Here is a 13,508-nt window from a genome sequence, read left to right on the forward strand (position 1 = left end):
CTTCCTTGTCATCCTCCAACTTCATGAAATACAGCATATCTATTATTCTGCGATGGATTTCTTTACCAATAAGCTGGGAACGTTTTGAGATGGTATCACGGCTATTTTGTAAATCTATAATAATCTGTTCATCTTTTAACCGATCTATACAATATTTCAATGCATCAGTCAGTTCTTGTTTCTTCTCCTCCAGTTTGAAAGGATCAAGGAACATATAGTTGGTCTCTATTTTAAATTCATCAGGATGATCAGAAATATCTTCGGCCACAGTGAGAAATTTCATTGGTTCCATCTTTGTTTTACGATAAAATAATCTTGAAGCACAGCATTTACTCTAAACTTAATCCTCTATTTCTTCTTTTTTTTTCTTCATCTATTCATCTGTTAATATTCAATCATAAGTTATTTGCTATAATAACAAGAGTAATTGGATATTTACCTTTTCAACATCTTGGAATGTTTATTGCGAGATAACATCTTGTAATAAAATAGAATTACATTTTTCTTATATTCTTCTCTTGCTTCTCTCGTAAATTTTATTCATACTTATTAATCTCGTTAAAATTCTGTTCTTAAAAAACTGTTTTATATAAATTACTTTGTTTCGCGTCTGATGAAAAAAGAGAGAAAATAAGAGGTTACCATGTGTAAATTCACTGTGAATCTTTAGAGCATGGACCTAAGAAGATATGGATGGAGTCTAGAGCCGGGGCGGTGTGAAATTTGCGGTAAGGAGGGTATATTAGGTGATCCCTGAAAGCGATACGCCCTCTGTGGACCTTAAAAACGTGCACCTAGGCCGGTATTCATAGTCCGTTCTTATATTTAAGATCGTCTTAAGAACCCATTCAACCAATCAATGACCGCATTGCAGCTATTTGATTGGTTGAATGGATTCTTAAGACGATCTTAAATATAAGAACGGACTATGAATACCGGCCCTAAACGCCTAAACTACGAAGCCAAGGGCCGGTATTCATAGTCCGTTCTTATATTTAAGATCGTCTTAAGAACCCATTCAACCAATCAAATAGCTGCAATGCGGTCATTGATTGGTTGAATGGGTTCTTAAGACGATCTTAAATATAAGAACGGACTATGAATACCGGCCAAGGTGCACGAATGTTCTCAGAGGGCACGGTCTTACATACAGGTCTGGAAACTCCGGTGGTGGGGGAGGTCTCACTTAGGCCGGTATTCATAGTCCGTTCTTATATTTAAGATCGTCTTAAGGACCCATTCAACCAATCAATGACCGCATTGCAGCTATTTGATTGGTTGAATGGGTTCTTAAGACGATCTTAAAAACGGACACACTAAGGCCGGTATTCATAGTTCGTTCTTATATTTAAGATCGTCTTAAGTTCATCTTTAGATATTGTATGTATCATTTTATTGGCTATGGATTATCTGAAGATGAACTAAAGACGATCTTAAATATAAGACCGGACTATGAATACCGGCCTAAGTGAGACCTCCCCCACCACTAAAAAAGGCCTGAGTTTCCAGACCTGTATGTAAGACCGTGTCAGAGGGTGACATATAAGGTGCACAATTTCTGGTTCTGTTCCGTACTATACCCACACAACATTATGTCGTCTTAAAGATGTCTTAAAGACGCCATGAAATTTCTAAAGACGTCTTAAGAAGTTATCAGAATTACATCTTTATGACGTCTTTAAGACGTCTTATGTCCCGATTTAAGATATCTATCGGGCATTGTTTTAAGACGTCTCACTCAAGACGTCCCAATCAAGATATAATTAAATGTCTCACTCAGGATGTTATAAAGACGTCTCAGACATTTCAATTAAGACGACTTTTAGACGTGCGTAATTCGGTCGGTAAAATAGCTGCATTGATTTATTGATTTATTCTATAATAAATAACAAAACTCATCTTAAGTTCATTTCTTTATTATATTTTGAATATTTATACATATTTTTATGAACACTATATGCTCCTAATAAATAATTTACGATTACTTTTTAAATTATATCTTATATGATATAGAGAGGAGAATATTACAAGAGAATTATGTATTAAATAAAATACGAATTTAAATGAAGTAATAAAGAATAGAATATGAATGTAAATATATCATAATAAAGAAATACATAAAAATATACTTTAATTTCTAATAGAAATAAACTACTTTAATATTTTTCAAAATGTTTGTGATTAATAAAAAATGATTTTTACTCTATTCATTTATGTGTATAGCATATATATGCTGTGTATATACATACATACTATAATACAAGATTGAAATCTTATGATCTGTACAATCTAAATCATATTATTTTAGTCATTTTTATCAAGGACCTATAGCTTACTATTCTGCTGAATTTACTTCCAAAATTGAACAATTGCTAGCTTAAATCTAATTAAGTTAAACTCTAGTCTAGCTAAAATGATTTAGTTTAAAAGAAAATGGATAGAATTTTTTCTTACAGGATTTCTCTGAGAGCAAAAATTGCAGATCCATAATTTTGCAAGATAGTCTACTTGATATAATGGATTTAAAATAGCTCTGCATGTAAATCTTGTACATAAAACTGGATCATATTGAATTGGCGGAAGATCTACTCGTTCCTTAATTGGTTGATACAAAGTTTTCAATGGTACAACTAGTCTAGTAGCATCAATACGCGATGATGACCAAGCATTCCATTGCGCACATCGTCACAATCTTCATTTTGTTGAATAAAATCTTCATATGTCATAGTGCTGTAAAAAAATATACAAAAGATAATTAATATTTTTTTTTACAATATAGAATTTAATTTTTTACACACACACACACACACAAAATTAAATATATAAGTGAAATATGATTTAAGATATACATTTACATATATTAAAAAACATATATTAATTTCAATGTTTTCTCATTTTCAACACTAAAAATGTTATGCAGCAACATTATACAGCCCTATTGTTTTTTAAATAATATCGTATGGAATTTTCAATAATTTACCAACCTTTTTCTTCTTGTTTCTTAAATAGTTGAGGCGATCTCCCGCATGTCGTAACCATTCTTGGATGGTATTTTTAATATCGTGCATATTACTTTTTTCGTCGTCCGAAACGTATGCTGAAAAACGATTTGTTACATAATTATTAAAATATTTTGTGCTTTAATTCCAATAGTTAGAATAGGGTAGTCATGAAGTAAAGTATAGCTATAAACGTTTGCAACTTTTGGAAAGAATATAAAAATTTTGATCCGTAAAAAATTGGAAAGAGTATAAAGTGTAGAAGAATATTTGAACGAAATTTGAAGTAAGATCTTATTAATAATTCTGAAGAAAAATTTAAAGTTAAAAGTGCACGTTACATCTAAGCATATGTTAGATACTATCTCGAATAATACTGATGTTCGAATACATTAAAGGTGCAACTATTTTTAAACAATATTACATAAAAAGGAGAAATAAAAATATATCTTAAAGAAATAATAATTACCCATAATAACTGTGACAAAACTTGTGTCCTTAATTATCGTTGATCCTTTTTGGCCTGTCCATGATAATTTGCGGCACAATTCATCCGATAATGTGTATTTTATAATATTCCTTGTCTTGTGAACGAAAGTGTTTCCTCCAATTTTTGCAATTTTCCTTTTCTATAACAGAATGTTACAAAAATGTTTAATAATATTTTCAATTTAAGCCGCTTGAAGAAAAAGGAAACATGAATTTAATATATTTTAAGAGCTTCTTTCAAAATTACTAAGCGACAAAAGGCAGCAAAAATTGTAATAAAATTTAAAAGAATGTTATATATTACGCTTTAAGTAAATTTAAGTAAATATTTTATACTATATATCTAAATTTGCGCACTAATAACCGCGTGTCTTTTGATTTTTATTTGCCTTTTTACCCCTTAGTAATTTATTATTATGTTGAGCCTATTATTTTCATTATTTTATTTTTCACAATTGTTTTTATTATATGAATAAATAAATAAAAAAATAAATAAATAAATAAATAAATAAATAAATAAATATATATATATATATATATATATATATATATATATATATATATATATATACACGGGGTGTGTCAGACCACCCGTATCAGCCGAATATCTCGAAAACCGAGAACGGCAGACAAAAATGTTTCCTATAAAAGTTATAGGGTTTCAAATAATGCACAGTAATATTAGTACGACCTTGAATAGTGTTGTCAAGATCATGTGAAGGTTGTCCTTCAATTTCTTAAATGGAACCATTTATTTTTCATTGCGTTATTATTCTTGTAGCTTATCTCGAGAGCTTTCCAAAACACTATAATTAAGTTAGTTTTCATTAAGTACTTGTAGAGTTATGAGGCTTAAAATCGTTTCTTAATTTTATATAAACCGTAAAATATCTTATTTTGTACATAAAAGTATTAAGGTGAGGTAATCGTAAAATATTCATTTTTCGATTACCTCACCTTAATACTTTTATGTACAAAATAATGAGAGGAATTAATTAGTGTGACACCCAGTATATTCAATATCTAGATTTTGTCTTCTACTTTTATCTCTACAAAAGAATTTTTGTTGTTGATTGAATTATAGAAATATACATTTATTTCACATTTAAAAATAGAGAGAAGAAGAAAAAAGAAATGGACGCAAAAACAGAAAAGTACTCACTAATTGTTTCCGAATCTCTCTGTCCTTTTGGAGATCCGTGTCAAATTTGAAAAATTTGTCAACTGTTGATAGCGGAAATTCCGGCAATAATTGGACTTCGTCATTATTATATATTGTATTAGCTGGTCCTGCGTTATTTATTAAATTTATTATTATCTCCAACTGTCTCGTATTCTTTTGTATGAGATTTTTAATAATTTTTTGTTCGATACGACACGCATCTGTATAAGATAAAAAAGAAAAATATTTATTTCTCTTTATAAGTATCATTAAAATTATCTGTTTAGTTATTTTACACAAGTACATACATACGAAATTAAGTACATATAACATATTGCTATTATAAGTACAATATAACGATATAATTAAGAAGGAAGAATAAAGAATAAAGTTTAATACATACCATAGCATTTTTCCAACTGATTGCCGTTGGCATTGAAAGTTGTCATGTCATCACCGTCAAGCACATTATCGGGGCTAATCATATTGTCACCAATATCATCATCATTATTATTATCATCAGGCACATTGTCATTATTAAGCCTATTACCATCATCACGCACATTAGCATTACCGCAAGACACGTAATCACCTACTAAACTTTCGTTCAACCATTCCTCATCAGTAATGTCAACATCTGTAAATATAAAGTCTGTGAGTTCATTTTGTTAGTTATACTGTTCATCACAGTGTTATTAAATTTCATTCATTGTAAACTATTTTATATAATTTTCACTTAACGCACAACCACAATCACAATCGCACTCGATGAAAGATGAGAAGAAAGGAGCATCTCAGATAAAGTTTTCATTTATCTTATGATAGCAGTCATTTGTCATAAGTTGCTAGTGTATTCGCTAGCTGTAATACACTAGCAACTTATGACAAATGACTGCTATCATAAGATAAATGAAAACTTTATCTGAGATGCTCCTTTCTTCTTTCAGTTAAAAAGAATGTCAAAAAATATATATTGATATATGAAATATGAGACCTAAAAGTATCAATAAGTTTTAAATATATCATGTGTTTTATACAAATAACAACTTACCTATAAAAACTAGTTTTATTTGGGGAATTATTGAATACTTGAAGAATTGTGATCTGCGTAAATGATACATAAATTGTGGACACAAGGAAAAATTTTCTGCCAATCTAAAGCTAGTTGGATCATCTTTTGCATATTCTCCGAATTTTTGATACTGCAATAATAAGATTTTACACCTCAAAATAGATAAAATATATATTTATGTGTAAATCTATATGTATAAATATATTAAGTTTAAGCTTTATATTAAGTGTAATTGGGCACAATTTTAATGATAGAAACTACTAACAAGTCTAATCAGAATATGATCAACCCATCTTCAAACATTTGGACCATCATCACTTTCTGCTCGAAATACAGTTAAACGTGACATAAAAACAGCTGTTGCTTCCTCAAATTCTATGCTTACATGATGCAAAGATGATGATTCATCTGCCCAACTAATAATTAAAGATATCCCTATAACATCATAAATATTTATGATATATTATTATTTATGATATTATAAATATTTATGATATACATATAATGTATAATAAAAAATATATTTACTTTCTTGCAATAGTAGTAACTCTAATTCGCCTTTGTCCATTACTATGTTAATATTGGATAATGAATTGAATACAGCCTCTTCCACTTTGCGGAATTGGGGCTGTATGTTAATTTGCAACTTCAAAGAATAATGCTGTTGTTGTAGATGGTGTCAATGAACAAAATTTCCACTGACAAGTAAGCCTACTTCTTGTAGTACTCCAACACTTGATCCTTTCTCCCACTGACATACAAAAGATCCAATTGCTCCAGGAACTTTAATTTTCTGAGATGTTTTTACTTCTAAGATTGCATCGAATGCTATTTTCAAATCACCCTTGGCATCTGTAGCAAATATTCGTTGAAAAGTTTGTTTGAATAATGAAGAATTAAATGAATCCCCCATCATCATATGACCACCAGTAGAGTTGCAATATTGTCGCCTTTCTAATAAACCAGTTTGGTGTCAAGAGCACAAAAATAAATATCTATTATAAATATCTATTATGGCCATTAGTTGCAGCACGTGATGCAAGTGTATCATAATGCTTAATTGCCTTTTTATGCTTAGCATTATCTTTTTGAATATTATGATGTGATCTGATTGGTTGTCATAAATCATCAGTTACAACTTGGCCAGGTCCTTGAGAACATGGTCCGCCAACAAATAGCATAATCCTTAAATACATTGATAGCATTATATGTAGGATTACAATGAAAAACATAACATATATACATCATATTACAACATATAAATACCTAGCATCAGTATTTGCATAACTAGCTTCTAAGAGATCCGTGGCGACTGCTAATGCCACAATTGTAGATCGCAATGAACGTTTCTCTGGCCCAACAGACCATGGATCACGTTGCAGTTCTCCTAAAAGATCTGTCGAACTGTCTCATATCACACTTATGTACTGGTTACAAAAAGCGATTAGCAGCTGGCAATAGTTACGCACCAGGTCCTCTTGGTTGATTTGGATTTTGTCCAGGAATTAGTCTACCTATACCTATCAAAATGTAATGTGAATAAAATGCAATAAAGTAATCATGAAGAACAATGACTAATATAGTAAATATAACTTGGGACTTATTCTATTCGTACCTAACATATCTTGAACTTGTTTTGGTTGAAGATCCTTTGTGCTTCTAATTCATGAACTTGAATCATTTTGCCAAATGTGATAAGACCAATAAGAGCATTGAGTGAAAGCAGAGACAATGACATTTGTAATGAATCTTTAAGTGCCTCTAATTCTTCATCATCCAGACATATGTATCCGCAAAAAGTAAAAATATTGATGGCAAACATTGGGCACGCTAAATAATACATATAAATACATACAATTGGACTGAGATACAATAATATTTAAAGTAATATATAAGTAACATATATATATATATATATATCATAAATTTATATATAATAAAAACTATAATAAATCATGTAATGTCAATAAATGATAATAAAAAAAATGTTCGAAAAGAATCAAATCTTAAAAAAAGTAAAATCAAAAATATTTGTTTCATAATATAACTATTCAACATATATAACACATATATAACACTATTATTCAAATAAATGCATACATTTTGATCATTTAAATATATTTCCTTTTTGTTTCTTATTTCGAAGAATTTCCTCATAAATTCTTTTTGCAAAGTTTTTTTCTCATAATTATTAATATAACTCACAATATGTGTATTATAATGTAACTTAAAAAAAATAATATATAATGATAACACAAATTTAGAATTTATTGAAATATAAAAATATCTTTACAATATTATTATGAATACTATATGCTCCTAATAAATAATTTGATTTTTTAAATTATCTTATATGATATAGACAGAAAATTACAAGAGAATTATGCATTAAATAAAATACGAATTTAAATGAAGTATAAAGAATAATAAAGAATATGAATGTAAATACATCGTAATAAAGAAACACATTAAAATATATTTTAATTTCTAATAGAAATAAACTACTTTAATATTTTTCAAAATGTTTCTTGTGATAAATAAAAAATGATTTTTGTTCTATTCATTTATAATACCTTATTACTTACCACGATAGTCTATTTGATATAATGGATTTAAAATAGCTCTGCATGTAGATCTTGTACATAAAACTGGATCATATTGAATTGGCGGAAGATCTACTTGTTCCTTAATTGGTTGATACAAAGTTTTCAATAGTACAACTAGTCTAGTAGTATCAATACGCGATGATGGCCAAGCATTCCATTTATGGAACGCACACCGTCACAATCTTGTTGAATAAAATTTTGTTGAATAAAATCTTCATATGTTGTCATAATGCTGCAAAAAAAATATACAAAAGATAATTAATATATTTTTTTACAATATAGAGTTTAATTTTTTTACACATACATACATATACATATATATATATAACGTAGCATAAAGTTGTAAGCGAAATGAACCAAATCCATTTCCTACTATGGCCATGTTCCAAAATTCACTGCCAGCGATGAAAATATATAATATACGTAACGTGAACTAAAGATTTTCAGCGCTGATAGTGAATTTTGGAACACGCCCTAAGCCCATTCTACAATGGCAATAACAAGGCTGTAGGAGTAAAGAATAAACTGTTTCTAATGAAGTAAAGACAAGAAGTAACGAAATAGAAATTCTCATTAGTACTCTAAGGTAATAGTAGTACAAAATGAGAATTGTCTATTTCATTACTTCTTCTTCTTTACTTCACTAAAAACGATTTAATCTCTACTCCTACAGTCTTGTTACTGCCATTGTAGAATGGGCTCTATGTATGTTCTACGGCGGACGCGCAATAAGAATTAAGAACGCAGAATTCTTCCGTGACTGCGTATGCGAGACCACCGTAGAACGCACGAAATCCATAGGAAATGGATTTGGTTATTTCGCTTACATCTTACAACCTTATGCTATGGCCATTGCAGACCCGGCTTTAAATATCATTAATTCTTACCTGTGCAAAGCACTGCTCAACTTTGGTAAATGGAATAATTTATTTTCCAACTCGATCCCGTCTAATGCCTGGCTGGCCTGGCACCGCGGCCATCTTAAAAATGGCGTCTTAAAGTAAATGTTCTTAAAAACATCAGAAAGACGTCTATTGGTCAGGTCTTAAAGACGTCATAAGAAAGGCATGTTTAAGACGTTTAAAAAAATACGTCTTAAATTGAATGTCTTACAGACGTTAGAAAGACGTCTATTGGTCAGGTCTTAAAGGCGTCATAAGAAAGGCATGTTTAAGACGTTTAAAAAAATACGTCTTAAATTGAATGTCTTAAAAACATCAGAAAGACGTCAATTGGTCAAGTCTTAAAGGCGTCATAAGAAAGGCATCTTTAAGACGTTTAAAAAAATACGTCTTAAATTGAATGTCTTAAAAACATCAGAAAGACGTCAATTGGACAAGTCTTAAAGGCGTCATAAGAAAGACATGTTTAAGACGTCTTCAAGACATGCATGTTGTGTGGGAAGAAACTTGATGGTAATATGATATAAACATTACACACAATATACACATAAATATTGACAATAAATTTCAATATAATAATAAAATTAAATATAAATTAAAATAATTTTTTTCAGAAAAGACTGTTAAAAATTTAGTGGCCCAAAATTATTTAATACGAAGTGTGGTCACTGATATATTATCTGAAGTCAAAGATATTAAATTGAACCTAAAAAATGTCTCTCAGCAAACAAATGCTAACAAAGAAAAAGAACAAATAATTTCAATATTTAATAATAAAGATTAAATTTTCCCCTTCAAACCGAAGAAGAACTTCAGACAGTGGAACTTATTCTGGAAAATGAAAATGAAATTACTAATGCGGTAATTAAACTTTGAAGTCTATAATATTACTATTTTTACTTATTTTATTAATACGTCATAATTAATTTAAATTAAAAATAATTACGTTATACATATACATACATATATTTACACACATGCATACATCCACATACATATATACATATATTAAATAGTATGTGTGTAAAAATTAAATCGTATTTATCACATTACATTTCACATGTAAAATATATTATTTTCATTTTTTAATTATATTTAGTTTGTAAGCAACGTTTATTTATTTTTTAGATAAATGAATTGCAAAATCTAGGAGGAAAGAATGGATATGAATTTATTCGGAGAGCACTTTCAATGATAATGACAAATAAACTTGCAGACAAATACAGCTTTTTTGGGAGAAAACAGAAAAAAGCATTCTGTGACCTCAATATTTGTAAAGTTTTAATAAGTGAGTATTATTCTAAAAAATAATTATTATTTCACAAATATTCAAATAAAAAAATTTTAATCCAAATTATTGAAATTTGTAATTATAAACATTAAAAATGAATTTATTGAAAAAAGCTAAAATATGTAAAAAAATTTATCTCATATTTTTACAAAAATTAGAAATTTGCATGCGTTTGATTCACTGCATTCTATTTTATGCATATGCACATATAATTTAAATAGTACATAATACTACATCTAATAGTACACTAATAGTATAGTCTAGCATCTAATAGTATACTATTAGGTTAGATTTAATTTGATAAAGGCGCGTATTATGCGTGAAACGCAATCCTATTCTACCTGTATAAGACACTACTATGTCTCTTGATAATACTTTCTTACAAAAAATTAGCAATTCCCAAATAATTCAAAATAATAAACATATAATCATACACATAGCATAATTTATTTTGTTAAATTGCATAAATAAAATAATTTTAATATTCTATTTTAATGATATTATTTTAAATAGGTGCATCAACGAAAGGAAGATATTGCGAAACAACTAAACATTCGGAAAAATGTATCCAAGGATGGTTGAGAAGATGAGCTGCTGAGAGGGGAAAATTAAGACATAATTAAATAAGAAATAATTAATTTTAAAAGAGATTTCGTTTAAAATGTTATTTTATTTTATTCAAAGAATATTTTTGTTTCGTTTAAAAATTTTATTATTTCTTTTATAAATAAAGATATATTATAAAAAATATTTTATAAAAAATATATATTATATACTCTTATAAATAATATATATTTTTTATAAATTTTTATATATATTTTTATATATATTTTTTATAAATTTTATTATTTCTTTTATAAATAAAGATATATTATAAGATATATTATAAAGATATATTATAAGATATATTATAAATTTTTATATATATTTTAATATATATTTTTTATAAATTTTATTATTTCTTTTATAAATAAAGATATATTATAAAAAATATTTTATAAAAAATATATATTATATACTCTTATAAATAATATATATTTTTTATAAAGAATATAAAGTTCGAAAACAGTTTTATTAATATATAATAAAAAAAATATTACAAGAATATATAATCACAATAAATATGTAATATGTTATAATAAAAATTACTATATTGAATTTTTTGTTTGTTAAAATTTGATGTTAAAGCTATATTAGGAACTTAATTTTTTAGTAGGATATTAAAATATTTTACACATTAATATGGACGGTAGTCAATACTTTCAAACATTAAAAGAATTTTTTTAAATAGGTAGGTATATAGATAAAATATTATTCAATTTTAATGCAAATTAGAATTAACTTGTTAACAAAACTCATTGGACGGTATTCATAGTTCAATCTTATTTCTAAGATTGTCTTATAAAATCTCATTCAACTAATGAAATAATGCTGCGGCCATTTCATTGGTTGAATGGGATTTTAAGACACTCTTCAATATAAGATTGAAATATGAATACTGTCCAAGTTTTACTAACAAGTTAACTCTAATTTGCATTAAAATTGAATAATATTTTATCTACATATCTACCTATTTTTAAAAGTTTTTTTAATGTTCGAAACAGGTCCAATTTTTGTCTATTTTGTACTTAAAATGGACATTTTTTGAATGTCCAAGAAAGTAACATTGGATATTTTTAAAATGTCTTAAAAACGTTCAACGATCTAATCTGGATGTTTTAAATACGTCCGAAACGTCCAGTATATATGTTTTTAATACGTTTTTAAAACGTTACTGTGCTGACTGGGAAGTCAGTTTATTATAAATTAAACTAACTAAAAAGAAAAAAGAAGAAACTTTGGAATTCATGTTAGTACCAGTCCTTTGTCCATTTCACCAAAAATTAAGTACGAGTTTGGTGGCGCGCGTAGCGACAAAATGAAGAAACACATGCAATATTATAGAGTATCCTGAAAATATACGAAAAAGAATATACTAATACGAGATATTCAAAGTATATTCTGAGAATATATGAAAAATAATATACAACAAGAGATGTTATGGGATTATTCTCAGTATATTACATCTGTAACGTATATTTACAGTATGAGTATAGAATATTCGAATGATATCATGTGCTGTGTGGGTTTTATGCTGAGTATATTATAATTTTCTGGACTGTAGTAATATTTAATATATAATTTTTGCTATATAAATATATATTTCTGATATAAAATCTATTTCTACAGATAGTAAGATCGGCTGAGTTATGTCACAGAATATCGGAAGGCTTACATCAAAATGCGAGAGAGAGGAAATGGCATATAGCAATATGAATCCATTGCTGATGTTGTAAGAGCAAAAATAGATATCTCTGTAGATTTTATTATTTTTGCATCTGAAAACTTGAAAATTGCCCATGCCTTATCGGAAGTAAATCTTCTTTTGTATTTTCAAATATATATAAGCGCACATTTTTAGCATATTCTTTTATGTTATCATTTTTTTTGTTAATTATTATTGATTATTATTGATTACTTTGTTAATTATTGTCAATTAAGAAGAAATATATATTTATATAGCAAAAATTATATATTAAATATTACTACAGTCCAGAAAATTATAATATACTCAGCATAAAACTGATTTTTTATACAAGCTATAAAAAAAATTCTTCTATATTTTTTACTTTTATTTTTTCACAAGAAGTTATTTTGTCAATTATGATTAATTGGATTACATATATTACCATCTTTTTATATAAATTTTATTATTATATAGTTTATTATTTGAAAGCGAATATAAAATAACAATTAAATACATAATCACAAATTGTGATCATTTTCTGAATGATGACTACATTATAAAACAATTATAAAAGATTTACTTATTTATTGGTAGAAAAACATATTTCAATTATCTACGCTTATCCACGATCCATGATATATTATGCGATTATGCGGAATTAATAATAAATTAGTCATGGATTAAAAGTTACAAAAGAGAT

At 27.5% G+C, this 13,508-nt stretch overlaps 1 protein-coding gene and 1 long non-coding RNA gene across 8 annotated transcripts; one reads left to right on the plus strand and one right to left on the minus strand.

Moving 5' to 3' along the window:
• Positions 1–1,900: 1,900 nt before the first annotated feature.
• LOC145970038 (uncharacterized) lies at positions 1,901–9,499 on the minus strand. 7 transcript variants are annotated; one of them, XM_083096442.1, is made up of 12 exons: positions 9,216–9,499; positions 8,308–8,560; positions 7,316–7,552; positions 6,989–7,242; positions 6,251–6,907; positions 6,108–6,157; positions 5,702–5,852; positions 5,054–5,287; positions 4,651–4,871; positions 3,469–3,628; positions 2,985–3,097; positions 1,901–2,730 (listed from the first exon to the last, which is right to left on the minus strand). In XM_083096442.1, exons 5-12 carry the CDS (start codon positions 6,288–6,290, stop codon positions 2,716–2,718), a joined length of 984 nt encoding a protein of 327 aa, XP_082952568.1. In that variant the 5' UTR covers positions 6,291–6,907; positions 6,989–7,242; positions 7,316–7,552; positions 8,308–8,560; positions 9,216–9,499; the 3' UTR covers positions 1,901–2,715. The 7 variants fall into 7 exon arrangements, with proteins under 7 accessions (XP_082952568.1, XP_082952573.1, XP_082952567.1 ...); XM_083096447.1 differs by having other exon boundaries at positions 6,108–6,138; positions 7,338–7,552; positions 9,216–9,497; XM_083096441.1 differs by having other exon boundaries at positions 7,338–7,552; positions 9,216–9,491.
• On the plus strand, positions 8,262–11,666 carry LOC145970051 (uncharacterized). Its single transcript, XR_014438308.1, has 4 exons — positions 8,262–9,743; positions 9,845–10,091; positions 10,359–10,518; positions 11,035–11,666. It is a non-coding gene; the product is annotated as an uncharacterized LOC145970051 (long non-coding RNA).
• Positions 11,667–13,508: the final 1,842 nt, after the last annotated feature.

This window comes from Camponotus vicinus, unplaced genomic scaffold (assembly GCF_025532165.1).
Source record: "Camponotus vicinus isolate PSW18456_S1 unplaced genomic scaffold, iyCamVici1.0 SCAF_4, whole genome shotgun sequence".
NCBI classification, from domain to species: Eukaryota; Metazoa; Arthropoda; class Insecta; order Hymenoptera; family Formicidae; genus Camponotus; species Camponotus vicinus.

Excerpts from the sequence above, each read along its gene's own strand:
- LOC145970038 (XM_083096442.1), bottom strand. The coding sequence starts at position 6,290 with ATGGACAAAGGCGAATTAGAGTTACTACTATTGCAAGAAA. Across the intron at positions 5,853-6,107 it reads AATCATCATCTTTGCATCAT|TATCAAAAATTCGGAGAATA; the intron begins GTAAGCATAGAA and ends TTATTATTGCAG. Across the intron at positions 3,098-3,468 it reads TTTTGTCACAGTTATTATGG|CATACGTTTCGGACGACGAA; the intron begins GTAATTATTATT and ends ATCGTTTTTCAG.